This window comes from Cynara cardunculus (assembly GCF_001531365.2).
Source record: "Cynara cardunculus var. scolymus isolate 2C chromosome LG 4, CcrdV1, whole genome shotgun sequence".
Classification (NCBI taxonomy): domain Eukaryota; kingdom Viridiplantae; phylum Streptophyta; class Magnoliopsida; order Asterales; family Asteraceae; genus Cynara; species Cynara cardunculus.
The window spans coordinates 14,984,426-15,000,279 of record NC_037531.1 but is presented as its reverse complement, the minus strand read 5'-3'; the positions used below and the strand labels follow the sequence as shown (position 1 = coordinate 15,000,279).

Genomic DNA, 15,854 nt, shown 5'->3' with positions numbered 1-15,854 from the left:
CTTGGATCAGGAGTAGTCACTTGGGCATCAAAGAAGCAAGCTACAGTGGCTTTGTCGTCAACAGAAGCCGAGTACGTTGCCGCGACAGCAGCAACCTGTCAAGCTGTATGGCTGAGAAGGGTGCTGAGTGACTTGAATCAGACACAACAAAAGGCCACTACCATATTTTGTGACAACAGGTCAGCAATAGCGATGACAAAGAACCCGGTATTACATGGTAGGACTAAACACATAGAGATTAAACATCACTTTATACGAGAGTTAGTTGCTGAAGGAAAAGTGCAGCTGATATCTTGCAAGTCAAAGCAACAATTAGCAGACTTATTCACTAAGTCTCTTCCAAGAGCCAAGTTTGAAGAATTTCGAGATCATCTACTCATCACTAACTTTGAATCAAGGGGGAGTATTGAAGACTAAGTCTCTAATTCAAAGTTGAGTGCTAGAATAAAGGAAAATCTTTAGAGGGTTAGCTGTTGATTCCTTTTTACTGTTTCTTAGGTCTTTCCTACTTTTTAGCCTTTTTCTGTTTTATGTAAAGCCTATAAAAGGCTGGCTTCTGGTTAAATAAAATACACAGCAGTTTTTACCTTTCTTGCTTTGTCAATTTCCTTCATTGTAAGTTGGTTACTCAATCAAAGATCAGTGCACGTGTTTTAAGACTGATTAAGATATCATGGGGTAGCCCAACACCTGATCAACCATTATCAACCGCCAAACATTAGTGAATCCACCAAATGATGGAGTTAGTTACCGTGGGCAATCCATCGGTTGTTAATTACATGTACAGATGTACTGACATCTTGTCAGCGAAAGATTTTGTGATTTTCAGCAAACAAAAAAAAGATAAAGTACGCTGCTTTTTGCATAGTAAAAGATGCATACATGTGTAGAAAGTCAACCGAACACAGTCAACAAAGCATATATGCTTTAGCAAAGAATTTTGAACTACTTCCCTAATTTAGCATCGAGTTTTAAACTACTCCCATTTAGGGACGCTTTTGGTACGACGCAACTGTTAAATTGAAACCTAAACCTGAACCTATTTGGGAAAGACACCTTTATTTGGGTTTGATTTGATTTTGTTTTGGATTTGGGTTCATCAATTAATTTAAGATTAGGGGTTTGATGTTAATTTTGATTTTAAGGTATAGATTTGATGTTAGGTTTGCTTTTGATTTTGATGTTGGTGACTGGATTTAGGTTTGGTCCGAGGGTTTAATTTTGACTGGAGAACATGTCCAACGATTCGATCGTAGAAGATGTCCAACGATTCGACCGTAGAAGATGAATGGAAAATGGATTTTTTTGGAGGGTTTATATATTGTATCTTTGTTTTGTTTTTTAAAGAAAAATGGGAGAAAGGTGACAAAGTCTAAAATGCCGCTTATTTAACGATCTCTTTTAATAGCCCTTAGAGAATGGATCAAATCCGGACACTTTTACAAACTATGATAGTGAACTTGTATTTTCAAAGTTACAGAAAGAAAGAGTATTATCTCCGACAAAATACAAACCAAATTTGTATGTAATACCCGTGATTTCGGAGCCCTCGCTTAGAGTCTTTTCGTGACCGTTTGGCATACAAGTTGGTAAGGAAGCAGGGTTTTTATATAATTGTCATACTAAAAGAGTTGAGGATCGAATCAGATGTGGAAATCGATGAAAGGGCATGAAACAGAGATCCTCGTGACCTGACATGTGACTTAGGTCGCGACCAAGGTAGTGTAACTATCTGGAAAACACCCCTAGAGAACGAGAGACTAGCCACGTGAGTTAAGTCGCGGGATTGCACCTGGACCTTTTAAAAGTCCGATTTTTAGGGTTTAATCTCATTTCCTCCCCCTCTCCATTTATCTCCTCCTGGGTGTGACTTTTGGGAGATTTAGTCTCAAATCTAGAGCATCTTGATGTAGTTTACCTTAAAGAGTTCAAAGATTTGACATATGGAAGCTCGAATTTGAAGGGTTGGAAGGATTCCATGGAAGGTTTTGGTTGGAAGATCTCAAGATCTTATTGTGGTTTGAATATTTCAATCTCTAGTATGGAGATCTTCGTGGATCTAAAACTTATACTCGTTTATGGTTCATTTATAGACTTAAACGAGTGGTTGGTTTGGAAAACATAGATATTTGTTGGGGATGACTGGAAGATGGTGGAGTCTTCATCAATGGAAGTTATAGTTTGGGGTTTGGAATCTAGATTTAACTTAACATAGCAAGTTGAGTTCAAATTGCTTTGTGAAACTTTGTACATGCCAAAGATGTCCATTTTAAAGTATTGATGTGTTTTACTTGATATTTATCAAATATGTGGATTATTTAATGGGTTTTGCATATCTGGTACGTTTGATTTATGATAAAGATATTTCATTCGAGAAATTATGTTTTAAAAGAGTAAGCTTTCAGTTTTACCGTTTTACATTTATGATGAAAACTGCTTGAACTCACTATCGACACGTGCTTCAAGTCCTTGATGGAGAATGTACTAGAGACTTTTAGTTGGATTGAATTCTAGTTAGAGGCAGATGAAAGATCTAACTACTTGTAGACATCTTATGTATCTTTGAAATAGCAATTGTATTTGAGTTTTAACAACACCTGACCTTGATCTAGACTCTTTTAAAGTTTGGTTTTGTTATTTGGTTGATGTTAAATCTAGATTTTCATCTGAGGTCATCAGATATTGATTGATAAAAAGAAATTTATCCTTTTTTTGATTTTTTTTTTAAATTTTAAATTTGTCGTTCTTTCTGAACTTAAGAGTGTAACATTGTATTTATTCTATCTTTTTTCTTGATAGAATTTATTTCTTTAGAGTCTGTCATCACAAATATTTCGTAATGATTTATCAATGAGATGAATAAATAAATTTATATTTGTTACGAGATAAAATATATTGTATTTTTGAAAAAATTAAAGAAGTTATATTTTTGGAATGAAAGAAGTATGGTATTTGGGTATAGGTTTAATCTTGATTTAATTTTCTATATTGAAAGACCAAAATTAATTTGGGAGAGAATTGTGTTACTTTTTTTTGTCACACCCTATTAATCATCTCTAGGGCCATGTTTTGTGGATCTGTAACATATGGTATATATTATATTGTAAACGATATAAATAATGAAAGTTTTTTACACATTGAAAATGAACCGGAAATAAAATTAATCATTGCTAGAAAATAGATTGCCACCGACAGATATTAAAATTCGTCGGTAATTTCCGACAAATCATCGACAGGTTACTAACGAATTCAATTTAAAAAAATTAAAAAAAATTATCTATCGGTAATTACCGATGGATTTGAAATCCGATGGTAATAAGAGATTGATTACTGACAGATTAATTAACTAAAAATAAATGATAAATGATAATAATCCGTGGTAACTAGCGCCGAATCACTGACAGATTATTTATTTATTTTTCTAAAACTCACAAATTAAAAAAATTAAAATTAAATAATCCATTGGAAATCCGAACATTGGTGTTACGTAAACTTGACCCGTTAAATCAAACGAATTTTAAATGTGTGGTTGAGATTAACTCTAATTCGACAATTATTAAGTTTAATAGTAACTAATTAATACATTAAGATTAAATTTTAATAACATTTAGTATTAGAAATTATAATTTTAAATTCAACATTATTATTTAAAGCCTATAATTATGAAAAGTAATAAATAAATCACCAAAATATTATAGTAAACATGTAGTTTTGTTTTGCTCGCTTAGGTCCGTTTTCAGTTGTTGAATCCTTTTTTTATTTGAAATTACTTGCTTTCTCATAATCTGAGATTAACTAGTGCTCAACTATTATACTTGTGATCGACTCGTATATATTACACATACGGACGTACGTTTATAGTAATTTAAAACACATCACAAACAAATTAAAGGCAACTTTCCTTCGTCTTTTAAGTCAATACATTCGATATATGCCCATCCAATTACAACAGAATTAGAAAGTCTATTTTTGGTGAAATTCTATAGAAAATGGTCGACAACATCCACCTAGCTAATAGTGACCAAAGTCTAGAAAATGGTCGACAACGTACATCCAGCTAGCTGATAGTAAACTCATATTGGAAAAAGGATCAAAGCATCTTTGGTTGACCCACATGAGATAATTGCATGGATGACTAGCCACTTTATTGCTTATGGTTTGCTGTCATTTTACTTTATCAGATGAATATGATAATAATTTATAATCTTACCTAGTAATTAATAACGATAATTAAGACCGATAGTCTTACCGGTAAATGAGGATGTCGATTCTTATTTGATTAACATTTACCAGATAAGTTGTTGCATACAATACCGGCTTAATGGTTTATAATCTTATCCGGCAAGATAAATATATACATTGACTCTAATCGATAAGCGTTTATTGGGTAAATGTTCTGGTAAACGACTTTAGAGTCTTTGAGTTTTTGTTTCTTGAATAATTGAATGTGTTTTTATCAAGTATTTTTTATAGTTATAATATTGAATTAAGTAAAGCAAAGAAATTTAAAAGAAGAAGAAGCTAGTAATCATTTTATAAGTGGTTTCTATAAGTTTGACATACCATGCTTTACTAGAAGTTATTTAGAGATTGTTTATCAAATGTTTATTAGAAGTGTTTAATAGATGTTATTTACTTTATACTACAAAAAAAATGTTTTTTTAAACTATAAGGGTGGTGCCTGATTGGTTTGAGTTTGTCTCAAAAAGTCAAAAGTACCTGGAGGTCCTAGGTTCAAATCCAAGAAGGAATAAAAATCCCCTTGTGGCCATGAAGGTTCAAATGCGGTGATTCCGGGCTATCTATAAAGCAGGTGATCGCTCTGAGATTAGTCAGCTTGCATAACGGGTTGGATATCCAGGTTAATAAGAAAAATGATTTTTATCCATAAAAATCATTCAGGAAAATTTATGTCGGTGATTACCAACGGATCACCAGAGAATTTATAAAATACATTTTATCAAATGGATCGATCATGATCTCTAAAATAAATTTATGTTGCCTTGAAAATGAGATAAAAATCGATGATTTTTAAGATGAATTGGTATTGAGAAGAAAAACAAAACATTTAAAAAAATATAGTCCTAGTAGTGTGTATAGAATTGTATATGAGGTTGTGAGTTCGATCGTTCTAACTATATTTTTGCTGTTAGTATTTTTAGAAATAGCATTGTAGGGCTTGGCTGGCTCTGGAGCCGAAAATTTATAAAGATAACAAATTGAACCTCTACTTAAAACTAAGTTCGAAGCCGTGAGCTCTTGTATGTGGAGTGCTAATCTAACCATCCCACCCATGTTTGATTTCTATTATTAAGTTTGGTTTTGAAGTACCTAAGGGCACCCCACAAATTCAAGCACAAATGCCTATATTTTTTCCTCTTGCAATAATCGAATGAGGGGAAGCATGGGAGCCCACTCAGCTCTTATTGTTCTTCTCACTTCAACATTACTTTCGGCTTAGATACAGCTTGAATTTGTAGACACGAAAACATCAAAGTCGTAGATCCATTTGTTGGCTCTTCAGATGACCTTAAATTACCTTAATCCGAGCTTGTTGAGAGTGAAATATGATTGAAATGTCACGGCTTCACACATCAATTAGCAACTCACAACTCGTTGCTTTTTACCTCAGTTTGTCCACCTTTCGCTCCAAAATGTTACGAACCTATCAAAGTATAAAAACAAATTAATTAATGTTGTTCGTTTTTAACATTTGAGCACATTAATAAGAGGGCATTTAATTTAGGGAAAAATATACGAGGATTAACAATTTATCATATAGCTAGTTAGTTGGTAATCTGTTAGGGATTGGATTCTTTCGGATCTGAATGAGTTTATAGATGTTATCCATACACAACTGTACTTTGTTGCTTTAAAATTAGAGATTTAACTATGTTGGTTTGATATGTGTTTCATTAGTATAACCATAATTCCTTATCTGTCATATAGATAACTCATAATTAGAGATTGGCTGGTGCTCAGTTATTGTCCCTTTGATCAATCGGTACATACACATCACAAACAAATTAAAGACAAACCATAAGGGTGGTGTCTAATTGGTTTGAGTTTGAACTCAAAAGGTCAAAAGTACCTCGACAGGTTCAAATCCAAGGCGAATTAAAAATCCCTTGTGACCACAGAGATTCAAATGCGGTGACTCTGGTTACCCGCAAAACAAATGGTCGTCCTGAAATTAATCGGCTTGCATAGCGAGTTAGATATACAGGTTAATCAACAAGACATCTTTCTTTTTTAGTCTTCTTAAGTCAATACATTCGATATCTACCCATCCATATCGAAATCGGAAGTTTTTTTTTTTTTTTTTTTTTGTCAAAGTCTATTAGAAGATGCCCGACAACGTCCAACTAATAATAGATTCATGTTGGGAAAGAGATGGAAGCAACCCACTTGAGATAATTGCATGGATGACTCGCCACTTTGTTTGCTTAGAGTCTTTGAATTATTGATTGTGTTTTTATCAATTATTTTTTTCTACCCACTTCCGAATATTTTTTATACATAAAACAACATATAAATTGCAAGTGCGTAAAGTATTGTGTTCTTACAGTGCCGTAAGCTGTGGCATATCCTTGTGGTGCTGCAAGCGTCGCTTTTTTGTACATGGACGTATGTCTTTGCGGTGTTATAAGTTAGGGTGTCTCAATTTATTTTTACGATGGCCCACTTTTCATCTGAATGTGTCAGAAAATGTCAGAAAATTGTAAAGAAAAATGTCTTATATCATCAACTTACAAAATCTTGGTTACAAAATCTTGGTTATTTTGTCAAAAAAAGGAATTTAGAGGTGGGAAAACTTTTCCCATTTCATGATAATAATCTTTTTTGTAGTTATAATATGGAATTAAGTAGAGCAACAATTAAAAGAAATTGGCTTGTAATCATTTTCGGCGCCTCAATTAATAAAACTAGAGGGTAATCGTGCAATGCAGCGAGATATATCTTGATTTTAATATTTTATTTTTATTCTTTATCTCAGTCGATGTTATAGTATGGTTCTATGTGACTTTGAAAAAGCGATGAAATTTTTATTTTTGAATAAAATATAAATTTGAAAGTTTTATAAAAATTTGCCAAAAATATCGATATTAGTATCAAATTAACTATTTAAAATTCTTATTTTAGTATTTTTTTTGTGTAATTTTTGATTCAATTTTTTATTATAATATAATTTAGGTTCAATAACAAAGTAATTTATAGTTGGATTAATAATATAATTTTCTTATAAAGATAATAATTAATTATTTTATTAGAACTCAATAATTATTTTAATTATATTTTAGATTTTTTACATTTTAAAATGAGATGTTTATCTTTTATTTGATTATGTTTATCCGTAGTTAGTTACACGAATTCAAGCATGAAGTTTTAATAAGTTGTACTTATGTATAATTACTTGTAATCTTGAATTTTAAGTAATATGCATCGATATACGGTACTTCATGCATAAAAAATGATTTTTAAGAGTTTTTGTCAAATGCTTTATAATATAGTATAGATAAGAATAAGCTAGAGAGACCATGCTCTAATAAAATTAAGAGTTATTAATCAAAAGTTTACAGAAAGTGCTTTAACATGTAAGCATTGTTAGGATCGATATTTTTACCCGATAAAAAGTATAGTCAGGATCAAGAATCTTACCTAGTAAGAAATATAGCCAGGATCAAGAATCTTATCCGGTAATTAAGGGAGAAGATTTTTACTTGATATGTGCTTACCGGGTAAAAGACGCTTACCAACAATCCATTTTGATGCCCAATGTTATCTTTAAGTAAGTAAAAATAATGACTTTATTCGATAACTTCATAAATCTAACCAATTTCAGTTTTCACTATGACTTTTACTCAAAATTCATCTAGGGATATTTTTGTCGGTTATTAGAAAATACTGATGGTTCGGTAATAGAATCCGATGTTTTTCAAGAAAATATCAAGGGAGCGTCCAGAAAATGCTTGAATAATCTGTCACTGATTTGAATTACCCAACCTACAATTTCTTCACCAACTTTTATGACGGTTTTGCGACTAATCATCCTTTAACGACATATTTTCCAAATAAAATTAATAGATAAAAGTATTCCTCTTTAGTATTCTTATACTATAGCCATCAACAACCACCATACCTACCTGCTACTTAATTATTTTCCTTAAATGGTAATTAATCTTGTTTGCTATCCGAGAATCATGAATGTAGTTTTTCCTTGTTTATTGTAACATTTATATGTATTTGAGGTCAGTATATGTAATCACTACAACGAAATTAGTTTTATAAGACGTCTAGAATGTTTAAATTTCTTATTAAAATGTTTTGTATAACTTAAGTTTACACGACAAATCTCATTTAAAATCGTTACGATAAGTTTATACATCGTTTTTGGGCATTTTAACAAATTTTCTGAGGACACTTTTATTATAAAGTGTCGTATTAACTATTTTTATAAGACACTTTTGAGAAGTGTCTTACAAACCAATCTTTTTATAGGAATACTTTCAAATAGTATCGAATAAAATAGTTATACGACACTTTATTTAAAAAGTTTTCCAAAAAACTTGTCGAAACGCCTAAAAACGTATTGTCTTACGGTCTCACGAAAAATCATTGGTCTCATATATATATATATATATATATATATATATATATATATATAGGTGAATGATCATGTGAGAAAAGAGTTAATGTGAGAAGCATATAAGAAGAAAGATGGACGCTTAATCACTTTTAATCTCATGTCCACCAATGAATTGCACTAGCAGAGAATTGATCCGGTGCATCTCGGTGCACCTCATTAGTGTTGACGTTAAAATAAGATTGATACAAGGTTAGAGATCTCCCCTTATGTTTCTCTTTGTAACTTTTCTTCTCATCGTATAGGGAGAGATTCATTTGAGAAGTGTTAAATGAGTGAGAAGTAGAAACGCGATCCTTGCCCTTCATACGGTCAATATTGATCAAGAATTATGGCTTTGACTGTTCAAGTGAAAAATAGACGGGTAGTTTCGTAACTTTTATATATAGGCGGCAAACAAGTGCATATGTGAACCCATAGTTTATATGTGAATCACACGTATTCACATGTGAATCAGTTAAATCGTTCATATGTGAATCACAAGTGTTCACATATGCAATTGTTTTGCCACCTATTCGTAAAAGTTACGAAACTACCCATGTATCTTTCGCATACCATATGAGAAATTATCCGGTGTTCCACAGTTAAAACTGCAAATTTTGACCAGATGAAAGCTATAATCACTTCTCTACTTCTCAGACATTTAGTACTTCTCAAATGAACTATGGATATATGTGTGTGTGTGCCACAATCGTGTGAGAATGAGAGTTAAAGGTGATAAGCGTAAGAAGAAATCTGGACTTTTGAATATCTTTAATCTCAAACCCACCCATGAATCGTGCTGGATACTAAGATTGATCCGATGCATTTCATCCTAATATACATTAAAAAAAAGTGAAGATCCATTTTCATACTTCTCACCTCATTTTTCCTTTTTCGCTAGAATCCAACTGTAGATATATAATATATGTAGGGACGTATGGCAGACGTTACTCTAATGTTTTCTTTTGCACATATAGAGTTGAGTGGTCCTCATGAAAAAGGATGGGCAAATAGGCAAAACGGTTTGCATCATGCACGAATATAATTAAAAACATTTGTGTGCCCAACTTAGCTAACTTCTAAGACGCATGGGGCATATCCTTTATGTACAAGAGTCTCTCATCCTTTCATATATATATATATATATATATATATATATATATATATATATAATTAAATACATTTGTGTGGCCAACTTAGCTAACTTCTAAGACGCATGGGGCATATCCTTTATGTACAAGAGTCTCTCATCCTTTCATATATATATATATATATATATATATATAACAGATTTTTTACTGATTCTGAATGAATATATAAAAAATTTCTGAATAAATAATTGAATGAGCAACCATTATCATTTTATCTTTTTCATGGACAACTTGATAAGTTTATCTATTTATACATTAATAACATTAATTTTTGTTTATAAGTTTTAAAAAAAAGTAATATTATTTCATCTAATTAGATTCTATATAATTTAAAAACTCATAATTGATAACCCTAACCTTATTTCAAACATCATGGATCTCTTTCTCTCTCCACTCCATCTCCTCTTGATCACCAAACCAAATATTTCGACAAATCAAGACGTGATAACAGATGAAGAGAATGACAAATCAATGACATTAGAGTAGTAGTTCAAGAGGAGAAATGTGGGATATTGACATGCTGACATGGGACGCCATATTTTATGGACTTGAACGATTTATGGGTTCATGACTGATTCAGACGATGTTATTATATTACCAAAACAACTACCCACATTAGATCAATTCAGACGTTGGTTTGGATTAGATGATAGGAAGACAAGGATAAAAACCATTATATAGCCGTTAGGTACCCAAAAGACTATACAAACATAATAAAATATGTAATTATATGTGCAACCAACATAAATTGGTTGGGAAAAAAGCCAAAAACATTTAACAACTAATGTGATGTCTAAGTAGCTCCCACTTAAAAGAACCCTGGGGATTCACATATATACAAAATTCAATTCAACTATAAAACTAAATAGGATGTATTTGACAAAGTTTTGTAACCTTTCCCTATATTAAAACACATAAAAACATCATTCTTGTATCTAAAATTACAGATGCACAAGGTTAAGAGTTTACGGGTTTGGGTCCAAGCCTTCCAAACCTATTTTCAGTGAGAAAAAAAAAGGTTCGTGCTTTTTAAGGCCTGTAGCTGAAAAAGGGTATGATCATACTTTTCCAGACCTGACCTACGATCGAACCTACCGCCAATAATTTTGCTTGCCTCAGACCCGGTTTCAGACCCACTAGGTCTCGATATGACAGGTTGGCTTTGGACCTGGTCTTTTTTATGCATCTCTATTTTAAATTATGCCTTATTCGATTCATGTAACCATATTCCTCATGACAACAATAAACGAAGGGCTCTATTCCAAACACATTCTTCGTATTTTAGATTTCTAGCAATTGCAAATCAAGGATATTAAACCATAAACTATCTTATCTTAGAATTTCTAGAACTATAAGATTTCACATCCGATTAGTTAATCTATATATGTTAATTTATTAGACAGTACTTAAAAAATAAAAGAATAATTAAAAGACAGAATAAGTACGAAAAAGAATATGGGAAACTTGTCCATACTTCAGCTAACATTAGAGAATCATATCAATAACCAATCATTGTTAATTAGTCTTAATATTATATTTTAATTATTCATCATATATACATATATTTATTCATGTTGTTAAGTTCCTTCTTAAAACAACATTTATTTTGAACGTATCTTCTTGATGACGTTTTTTAAACAATCTCTAACCTCCATTTATGTCGTCTTTATTTTAAAATTTAGCTATATATATCAAGAAGAATTATATAAGTAATTTTTTATTGCTCAAATAATTGAGTCATCGTCAACTTGATCCTATTTCATCTAAAAATCTTAAAATAACAATTGGTAGATAACATTATCGTTTTTAATAAATCCGGAAGTTTATACCCTAGCCAATTCCGATGTTGATGTTACTCCTACCACGTGATTTTTTGAATTAACGTATTTGTCTTGGTGTTTATCAATTATAAGTACTATTTATTGATTTATGAAATATATGTTAAAATTATCAAATTAGTTTTAATAACAAAATTTAAAGAAAACTATACTATTATACATCAAATATGTATAATTAATTTATTGTATACCAAATATCTAAGGTCCGTTTGGTTGATTCGTATGATTCTTATGGAGTCTAAAGAAAATGTAATGATCAATTTACTTAACCAAATTACATTCAACTATTTGGTATGCACAATGTAATGAAATGAACTCAAGATATTATACATTTGGACTCTTGATCCTACATAGTCGTCACCACCATCACCATTGGTGCTACCCCCCCCACCACCACCACCACCACCACCACCACCACCATTACACAACTGCCGTTTCCACCAACGTTGCCACCTCATTGCTACCGTGACACTAATGTCACCACAACCACCAACTAATTTTATCATTATATTTATCATTTAAACAAGAATGTATGAAAATGTCATGAAGAGTATTTGTCATTTATTATAATTTCATCCAATTCGTAACATTTCAATTCTACCAACCAAACGCATGTTCAAACTTTATTGAATTCATTCTAATTCACTCAAATTCCACTTCTTTTGATGGAATCCAATTCTAACAAATTCTATTATGCGATCGAAATGCTTGTAAAGTAGTTTTAATATATATTAAAAAGTGTATAAGATGCATTTTAATTATAATGACGTGTATTAATAAATACTAGAAGTGTAATCGTGAAATGCAGCGATATACATCTCTATTTCGTGTCTCTCGATTTTATTTTATGAATTTGTGTGGTTTTGAGAGAATGAGAGATTCTTATGTTGGTTATTAGTTTTATKTWRTRWWTTTSCATATTCTATATTGTGGCTAAACACTTATATTGTATTGAATATATTTATCAGTTGACTATGAATTAGTTATAAAAAATCATACGTATTAATAAGTTATAAACGTTATATAATATAGTAAAATATTGTATGAATATGCTCATGATTGAAATATTTACTTTATTTTTGTCAATTATAATTATTATATGATATATAAAATCATCAAATAACTTTTAGGGACAACTTGTCTAGTTTTGTCATATACAGTCTTAGTTGTACCAAACACCAGACACACACTTGTCTCGTCTAGTCCTGTCCTCTTGTCATATCCAATTCTGCCAAGTCATGTCCTGCTTAATCATGTCTGCGTACCAAACCATACCTCAGTTTTTTCCAAAGAAAACATTAAGTAAACTAAACTCATCTAAAATCGCATAATCATTTAACTTTATGTAGATTTAAGAAAAAGTCCTTAGATATTTTTCCTACCAAATCTATTGTTGATACATATGGTTGGTAACCATCCGTTTCTTCCCCACATGGCTCTAAATTTGATTGAAGAAGGGAAGTCAATGAAAGGTTCTTTATAATGGAATAATACTGAGAAAAAGAAGCAAGAACCTTGAAAAGTGAGCTGTATGGAAAGTTTTAAAGGACACTATAAATTAATGGATCAAAGGTATTGTAAGTTCACGGGAGTGACAGATTCATTCCCAATGGCGAACCAAATCTTGTATGTGTGGCTCCTTTCTCTCTCCATATCCAATTCACTTATTGTTTTAGCAAATTCTGAAACTTACATAGTCAACATGGACTTATCCGCCATGCCCAAATCGTTTTCTAGCCATCATAGCTGGTTCACGGCCACCCTTGACTCCATTGCCGCCGTCACAACCACCGCCGTTTCCACCTCTTCTTCCTCGAAACTTGTTTATAGYTACAAAAATGCTATYCATGGSTTTACYGCAACTCTTTCTCCATCAGAGCTTGAAATTGTTAAAAACTCACCAGGMTATCTCTCTTCGATTAAAGATGCTAMWGTTCAGCTCGACACAACTCACTCCAYTCAATTTCTCGGRCTGAGTTCAMAATCCGGTGCATGGCCGGTTGCRGRCTATGGGAAGGATGTTATCATTGGGCTCGTGGACACTGGAGTTTGGCCGGAGAGTGAGAGCTTCAACGACGATGGAATGGGTGCAGTTCCGACAAGATGGAAGGGTGAATGCGAAGCAGGCGTTCAATTCAATTCTTCTTTATGCAACAAGAAACTCATTGGTGCTCGTTATTTCAACAAAGGCCTTCTCTCGAGCCTCCCAAACTCAACTCTTTCGATGAATTCTGCTCGTGACACAGATGGCCATGGAACTCATACTTCATCAACTGCAGCTGGGCGTTACGTGAGACATGCAACGTACTTTGGATATGGAACTGGAACAGCGACTGGTGTGGCTCCAAATGCTAGAATAGCCGTGTATAAAGCTGTTTGGGAAGAAGGTGTTTTCCTTTCTGATATTCTTGCTGCCATTGATCAAGCAATCATGGATGGGGTTGATGTACTTTCCTTGTCCCTTGGAGCAGATGGTATTGCATTACACGAAGACCCCATTGCGATAGCCACTTTTGCAGCCATGGAGAAGGGTATTTTCGTATCCGCATCTGCCGGAAACCATGGACCTTATTTAAGGTCACTCCACAATGGAACACCATGGGTTCTCACTGTTGCCGCCAGTACAATGGATCGTGCATTCACCGGGATATTAACTCTTGGCAATGGAGTTTCTGTCACAGGTTTTGCTCTTTATCCAGGAAATTCAAGTTCGAACCCAGCCCCGATGGTTTTCATTGGAGCTTGTGAGAAGGAGATGGAAGCTAATAAACTTGAAAGAAAGATTGTTGTGTGTTTCGACAATAATGACACACTGAGCCAACAGTTTTATATGGTTGAAAGTTCAAATGCTTTGGGGGCTATTTTCATAACCAATAGCACTGATCTTGAACCCTACATGCAAAGCTCATATCCAGTCTTGTTGTTGGATCTACAGTCGGGTAAAATAGTCACAGATTATATCCAAAAACTCGATAATGGTGAAGCCAAAGCAAGTATGAAGTTCCATGGGACTCGTCTCAKRACAAAGCCAGCACCAAGGSTGRCTAGCTATAGCTCACGAGGTCCYTCRTATRSTTGTCCGGTGGTYTTRAARCCTGACCTCACKGCTCCTGGTTCAYKGATATTRGCRGCCTGGCCYGAYAGCRTMYCRTCGKCTTMTATYCAGAAAGRACASGAACAACTTTATAGTAAATTTAATCTCCTATCGGGCACTTCTATGTCATGTCCTCACGCCAGTGGGGTGGCYGCTCTACTTAAAGCAGCTCACCCWGAGTGGAGTCCGTCAGCCATCCGATCSGCYATGATGACTACATCGGAGATTCTRGACAAYACSTTMAAWCCCATCCAAGATATTGGCGATAACTACAATCCAGCAACTCCTTTGGCCATGGGTTCTGGCCATGTTTCACCRAACAARGCCTTGAAYCCTGGACTCATATACGACATYAAARYGGAAGATTATGTYAATCTTCTCTGTGGKTTAAATTTTACSAARWCTCAAATTCAWAYAATCACAAGATCTTCAACCTKCAATTGCWSCAASCCATCGTTGGACATAAACTACCCTTCTTTCATTGCCTATTTCAACGGGAATGACACGAAGTCGACGGCTAAAGTTGTTCATGTCTTTAAGAGAACAGTGACTTACGTCGGGGATGGAAGTTCGACATTCACGGCAAAACTAACGGCGATTAGTGGGATAAATGTCAGTGTCTCGCCGGAGAAACTGATTTTCCGTTCAAAGAATGAGAAGCAAAGCTACAAGTTAAGAATAGAAGGGCCGAATACATTGGAAGATGAAGTGGTGTATGGTTTCTTGAGTTGGATAGAAAGCAAAGGAAAGATAGTAGTCAGAAGTCCCATTGTTGCTACAAGCCTAATCGGCACAGTAGACACATTTTAATTAATTGGTAAATGACACCCATAAATTTCGTCTTTATTGCTGCTACAAGCCTAACAAGCACAGCAGAGTCACTCTAATAAAACTGCCCATAATTAACGATATGATTGAGTTCAAGAGATTCCTTATGTCTTTCATCTTATCTGGCTAGACTTTTGTGATCGATAACATATGAAGTTGACGTGTGAGTGAGAGACAGCTTTTATATATTTTTTTGGATTTATATCTAAATGTTATACTGTGTGAGCCTGTGAGGTCACATAACTTTCAGAGCATATAAAATCCCATTAGAAAAGTTTACTATTTGGAAGAGCCATAGGTCACATAACTTTCAGAGC

General features: G+C 33.3%; 1 protein-coding gene across 1 annotated transcript; it reads left to right on the top strand.

The window, feature by feature from the left end:
- The first annotated feature begins 13,219 nt into the window (after positions 1-13,219).
- On the top strand, positions 13,220-15,552 carry LOC112511551 (subtilisin-like protease SBT1.9). Its single transcript, XM_025117227.1, has one exon. It carries the CDS (start codon positions 13,225-13,227, stop codon positions 15,517-15,519), a length of 2,295 nt encoding a protein of 764 aa, XP_024972995.1. The 5' UTR covers positions 13,220-13,224; the 3' UTR covers positions 15,520-15,552.
- The last annotated feature ends 302 nt before the right edge of the window (positions 15,553-15,854 follow it).